The sequence below is a fragment of the Aplysia californica genome, unplaced genomic scaffold, assembly GCF_000002075.1.
Source record: "Aplysia californica isolate F4 #8 unplaced genomic scaffold, AplCal3.0 scaffold00990, whole genome shotgun sequence".
Classification (NCBI taxonomy): Eukaryota; Metazoa; Mollusca; class Gastropoda; order Aplysiida; family Aplysiidae; genus Aplysia; species Aplysia californica.
Window position 1 is genome coordinate 58948 of NW_004798260.1, and position 6933 is coordinate 65880.

At 39.7% G+C, this 6933-nt stretch overlaps 1 protein-coding gene across 1 annotated transcript in view; it reads left to right on the plus strand.

Annotated features, from left to right (window-relative positions):
- Nucleotides 1-421: 421 nt before the first annotated feature.
- Nucleotides 422-6933, plus strand: part of LOC101858450 (DNA fragmentation factor subunit beta) — a gene marked incomplete at its 5' end in the record, with an annotated part of 11188 nt that continues 4676 nt past the window's right edge. Inside the window, 4 exon segments of the mRNA XM_005111037.3 lie at nucleotides 422-725; nucleotides 2062-2194; nucleotides 4455-4649; nucleotides 6620-6699. Of these exon segments, the coding sequence (XP_005111094.1) occupies nucleotides 624-725; nucleotides 2062-2194; nucleotides 4455-4649; nucleotides 6620-6699 (510 nt within the window).

Here is a 6933-nt window from a genome sequence, read left to right on the forward strand (position 1 = left end):
ATAATACATAATGTACATGTATTCCAGATCGCTTACTCAAAACATTTAAGGTTCACCATGGAGTGCCTCAATTTTTACGCTTTGAGCCCAATGAAAGGCAAGAAGAAAGTGTGAAACATGCCCGACCATTTAGAAAAGTATTTTGCCAAAGTTTGTCAACTGAGAACTAGTTGAGAATCTTTAGTTTAGCTACATTTTGTGCGTGATGGACTGGCCTACTATAGATCTACACACTTCGCAGTTCGCAGTTATATCCCTGTAAAGGGAGAGCAGTTGCCATGACAGCGTGAGATCTAAAAGTACAAGTCGATGAGTAGGTGGGAGTAATTTCCCTTCGCATTTCTCAAAAACAAACGGTGACGAGTAGTGGTGGCAGAGACACTAAAATATCGTTTCCTGTCTCTATATTTTAGTGTCTCTGCTCACACTAAGTACCAGCAAATCCCAAAACCAAGTAGCAAATCCGCCCGCCACTAGTGACGAGAGACATCAGTGATTGGAACCTTTTTGACAAGAACGTTTTATGATTGTTCAAGAAGTGTATTATGATGTTATGAGCCACGTGAATAAAAAACATACTGTTTAGTCACATTTTGTCGACGCTGAGCCCCGCAGTTGAGGAGATGAAACCTTTCACAATTCAAGATTCGTCCAGCTCTCGTCGGATTAAAATTATTGCTAAAAACCTTGCTGATGTCATCAATAAAGGCATAGAGAAGCTGAAAGTAAAAAGAGACATTGATTTTGAAAGCTGCTAGGGCTGGGATTTTATTAAGTCGGGCAGTCTTCCACTTCTCTATGTTTAATGCAAGTGGCTATTCTCAGGCGCCGGGCGCCGCGCTGGTCAATAGATCGAAAGCTATTCACCGGCGGGCGGTGTTACTAATGAATGAAAGTGAAAGTGAAAGGCACTAAAATGTACCTTATAATTAGATCTAGAATCTAGATCTAGAAATCTATATCATGTTGGAGCCTTTGCCAAAAAGTGGAATTCCTGGGTGTGACAAATGAGGTCCAAATAAACTTTATTGGGCTTGCAACTGACAAGTCATTGGTTCGAACCCCGTCAGGGGCCCAACGGTGGGCACTCCTGTACAATTGCGGTCCCGGTAGATCTAGCACTAAATCACAATCACAATGCAAAGACTACTTGATATTGATACTGATTGAAGTGTTAGGTATCGACGTTTTATCAATAGATCTTGCCTACAAGACGAGCAGTAAAATTTCACTTGTAAGGCAAAGGGGGCTTGCCCCCCTGACCACACCTAACAAAAACATGGGGGGTTTCAGGGGTCATGCCCCCCTGAATTTGACCATAATTTGATGATCCCTCCATAGGCCTATCGGCACGCGCATCAAAAAGTAATCATTTAGAACCAGAAGTAATCGTTGGTAGGGTCAAAACGAGTAATGATCTCAAAACGGGACCGCAATTGTACAGGAGTGCTCAACGGTGTGTCCATGGGAAAGGCACTTTACACAGATTTCTTCTCTTTTTCTCACTTCATCCAGGTGGGAATGGGTACCCGCCTATAGACGACGGAAGTTCTTGTCAGTTTGTTAAAGTGTGAGCGCTTCAGCTGCTTGCACTGCGTGTAGTGTATGCTTCACGCACGGGAAGCTGAGTATGTTTCAGAGTATTCTAGGGTAGTACTATTAATTGTAAAGCTCATAGAGCTTGCTGTTGAGTGGGGATATAGCGCTGTACAAATGCAATATTTATATGGAAGAGGCTAGCCGTACTTTCTCCTCACTTAAGCCAGCAGCAGTACTTTGAAGTGGTGTGAGTCTTCAGGGAAGTATGTTGACTAGAAATTATGATTTTCAACTTTTTGAAATTGCCCAATATATTTAAAAATTTGTAAAGTCTATCACACACATACCGAAATCGGCTGGATGTGGAAATCTTTTTAGGTGTATGAATTTTGCTGCTATGTTTGTGTTTTAAAGTTTTAAAACAATGTGTAAGAAAAAATTTGGAACCTGAAAATTTGTTTGTCATGCGCATGTTCACTATGTGCATGATAGACTGTATGTCTTTTGTGGTTTTTGCCCTAGATTCCTGCAAGGGAGGAAGTCACAGTTGTTCTTGAGAATGACGGCACTATTGTGGATTGTAGTGACTCCTTGAGGAGTCTCCCTGACGATACGGCGTTGGTCCTTTTACGAGCAGGAGAGGACTGGAGAGGGGGTGTGTTTGTCCTTCCCTAAAGTTAATCAGCTCTAGTGGATTTTCCTCTCACAGTCTCTCTCTCTCTCTCTGAATCTCCAACTTTCATACCTTTTGAAAACTGGTAACGAAAGCTAATTTAGTTCTTTTGCTTTGGTTGCCCAATTACCTTTGCTCTTGAGATTCATGTTATTATTGTTCTCAGATATTTTTTCTTGTGTGTGGAATTTGATCTGTGTGTGTTTTATGTTTCTATTTTTCTTCACCACCAAACATTCCCTGTCGTTTGTACTGAACAACATTTTCTGATTATTATACATGATGAACAGGCAAACCTGCCTGCTCTAACTACCACCTGTATAGACGACAACTTCCCTCTTCCCTCAAGCTGTGCCGTGAACTACTGTAAAAACAACAACTTGAATCCCATGGGCTCACATATATGCAGTTGGGAGCACCCTAAAGCTCTTACCAAACTGAAACCACTTCCTCCTATTATGCATTTTTCTCTCTCTGTATATATATTTATTATGGGGCACGACACAGTGGAATCAGGCATCAAATTTTGGGCATATGGTGCTATAGGTATCGTGTAAAAGCTTGTTCATTTGTCTTGCTTAAATTGCTGAAAAAAAATACCCATCTGTCTTGAAGGATAAGAAGTTGAGATATTTGTGATTGTTGGAGGTAGAGGTTGCCTGGTTTCAGAGGTAAAATTAGCGAGAAAATGGTCACCAAAGTTTGGTGACTTTCAAAGCTTTTAAGTGTCCTTGGAAATTGCAAATTTACACTTTTTGTACCTTTGATTGTTTTTCGGTAAAATGTATTTTAAAATTATTTTTTTATGAAACCAAAAGTTGAGCCCCCAAAAAAATCATTCAATGGGTGGGAAAAATGTCGGTTTCTTCTATTTCATTTATTTGACGAGCGCCTGATTTCATCATGATGTCTCACATGTTACGATAACACTGTTCAAGAGGACCATTTGTCTAAGGTGACCACTTTTCTCCTCAAAAATGAGTTGACAGTCGTCTTGGACAGGTTTGGTCATGTTTTATTACTGCGTTAAGCAAAGCACCCCTCACCTTTCTTACTGCGTGGTGTTTTTTAAAAGTTCTCTCAGGTATATATGGAATGGGCCATATGTGAACTAACTTCAGTCCTGTCAGATATGGGCAAGATCTTTATAAATTTGAGTTTTGCTAGTAAAGTGTATGCTTTTTTAAAATTTTGAGTATGATTTGCCGCAGGGTAGAAAGACTTTTTTATGAGAAGTATGACATTAGACTCTAAGACATATTATTTATTTTTCAAAATAGATAAGTATATATGATTTCATTTTGATTGATCCTTGTAAGGAAATTTGCTGTGCTGGGGCATGCTTGCACACATACACATGTACGCACAAACATACACACATACACACGCATGCGCGCGCACACACACACACACACACACACACACACACACACACACACACACACACACACACACACACACACTCACTCACTCATATTACACGCTGCTTGCTATACTACCTCTTTGGATGTTAAAGTTCTCCTCCTCCTCCTCCTCCTCCTCCTCCTCCTCCTCGATGTTGTTATTATTATTATTATTATCAGTATTATTATTACTATTATTATCAGTATTATTATTACTATTATTATTATCACTATTACTCTTACTACAGTCAGGAACAGATAACCCGAACACGGAATCAGTTCACGTATACTCGTACAATTTGCCTGACTGATATCTCTTTAATTTTTCCTCATTGGTTAACCCTAATTATGGATGTGTCGAACACTTTTGTCAATCCCCAACAGTTGTCCGTGCCTGACTGTATTGCGGAATCAGGCGCTCGTCAAATTTTTGGGCATGTGGAATTATTGGTATCATCTAAAAGCTTATTCCTTCGTCTTGCTTGCAATGAAAAAATATCCTTCTGTTTTGAATAGAGGTCGAGATATTTGCGATTGAAAGAGGTTGGGCCGCTTGCTTTCAGTGGTAAAAGTAGCGAGAAAATGGCGCCAAAGTTCAGTAACTTCAATAGCTTTAAAAGAGTCATTAAAAACTGAAAAATTACATATTTTGTGCCTTCAGTCAACATTTTTTAGTCAAATACACATGGGAATGTCAAAAAACAAAAATTTGATAAAAATTGTCAACCCGTAGGAAAAATGCTGATATCTTTGATTTGATCATTTTAACGAGAGCCTGATTTCACCACGATGCCGCACGTATTATTTCTGTTACTCAAATGAAAACATATCATCCCCAGCGGGCGACCAGTTGTATGAGGCCCTTGAAAAGTTCAGCATGTCAAATCTCAAAATGGAAATAACTAAGAGGTTTCACAGACGGGTGTTGGATGGTGGAAAAGCATACCAGATACTCAACTCTCTCTCTTTTCTGGAGGAGAGTAGTGATGATTTTGAGAAGGAGACGAGAAGTGAACACAAGGAGTGGTTTGAAGGTCAGTCCTATTTTTTGCGTCACTGCCGTCAAGAGCCATTCAGTCAGTGTCAGGCGTTCGAGAATAACATTGTTTTATGTATCCATTCGGTGACTGTTTGAACTATTTGTCTGTGAGAGCCTGTGTATGTAAGTGTGTTTGTGTGTGTGCATGTGCCTGTTTATGTAAATATGTGTGTGTGTGTGGTGCGTGTTTGTGTGTGTGTGTGTGTGTGTGCTTGCCACAGCAAATTTATCTTTTTTGGAAATCAATCTTCTTCTTTTTGTGTTCTCCTGCTGGGTCTCACGGGGTCGTCAACTCACTACCTCAGAACTACAAAGTTCTATCTGCTCAGTATCTAGTTTTAAGAAATTTGATGTAAAAAAATTTGAAGTTTCACATGTCGAGCTTTTTCGAATGCAATTCCTTGAATATCTTGACAACGACTGACCTCATGGTCTTGGTAACACAAAACGACCAAAATTTTCAGATAGAACTTTGTAATTCTGAGGTAGTGACTGGTTCTTCAGTCTGCAGTGCAACAATTTTACGAATGTGATCGGGTTTTTATTCTATTTCGTAGGACCCCTTGCCTTCAGGTAGCCACATTCTGATCTCAAAGGTACTTTCAGTTTTGGTAGAAATCAATTTTGAATTTTGCTTGTGTGGTGGCGGAAGCCTACTCTGATCATTGTTAGGACCACCTAGTTGTCTACAGTGTGCGCAACTGAATAAAACCAGGGGAAAAGAAATCAAATAAGGAAATACTGAAAGAAGCCACATGTTCTGCAAACTGAGAAGAACTAGGGGGGGGGGGGAAGAGAGAGAGAAGAACAACTAAGGAGTAAACTTCGCGCTACCCTAGAATTACAAAGTTCCCTTTGCTCAGTACCTAGTTTTGAGAAATTTGACGTGAAAAATCTTGAGTTTCACATGTCAGGCTTTTTCGAATGCAAGTCTTTGAATATCTTGATAACGACTCTGAATAATCTTACGATTTAGATAAAGATATATAATATAGAACATTTGGTTTCTGACCTCATGGTCTTTGTAACTCGAAATGACCAAAAGTGTTAGATAGAACCTTGTAATTCTAAGATAGCTATCTTGCTTTCACTGGAAAAATAGAAGGCAAACGAGGCAGGAGTAGACCCAGAAAAACGTATTTTTGGAAAACTTGAACAGATTGGTGACAAAGAAAGACCAGGACAATACATAGTTTTTTTGTGAGCATCCGAGTAGAGAAATGAATGGAGAACCGTGATTGCTGATGCCTGTTTTAAATCGGGCACTTTACAATGATTGTAAATGTGACTCCTGGTTTTTATAAAGGACCACACAGATGGACCTCGGCAATGGTTTTGGAAAGACGTGGTGGAATCAGACTCTCGTCAATTTTGGGGCATGTAGAGTTATTGGTATCATTTTAAAGCTTGTTCACTTGTCTTTATTTGGACGGAAAAAAATATCCATTTATCTTGAATACAAGTCGAGATATTTGCGAAAGAAGGAGGTGGGGGTCACTTGTTTTCAGAGGTAAAATTAGTGAGAAAATGGCCGCCAAAGATTAGTTATTTCCTTAGCTTAAGAGTCCGTGGTAACTGAAAATTTACATTTTTTGCGCCTTTAATCAACGGGGTTTTTTTAAATCAACACATAAATGAGTTCTTTTATGGGCATGAAAGGTGTTGAGCCAAAAAACAAAATTTTGATAAAAATTCACAAACCTGCGGAAAAATGCAAGTTTCTTGACTTTGATTATTTTGACGAGAGCGTGATTCCACCGCGCTGCCTCACATGTTATCCGGTCACGGGTTCAGAAAATATCACCGCTGACATGTGAGTGGGCTTGTTTGCTGACCCACACTGTTTCCATTTTTTTGTTTTTCAAGGTCTGACCTGTCCGGTTTCCTTCTTTTTCTTTTTTCCCCCTGAAGATCTCACTTGTTCTGTTTCCTTATTTTTGTTTCTTCTTTTTTTGTTTTTTCAAGGTCTCAACGAGCAATTCCAGACAAAAACCAAATATATGAGGAACCTTGCTCAAGGGAGGACCCGCAGTTATTTAAGAAAAGTGAGTACCAAGTGCTGCTCACATTAATAATCCATTCATTTCTTCTATTCTTTGTAACCTTTTTTTTGACAATTGTACACATTTCACGCCCCTCTCAACATAGTTTTGATCAGTGAGGAGGCGGATTGCTTCATCCTGCCAGTTGGGCTGACCCGGACTGGATGGGATACAGCATCCCAGCACACAGACGGAGATGATCTATTCCACACACCCCCCCACAACTCACCCCACCCC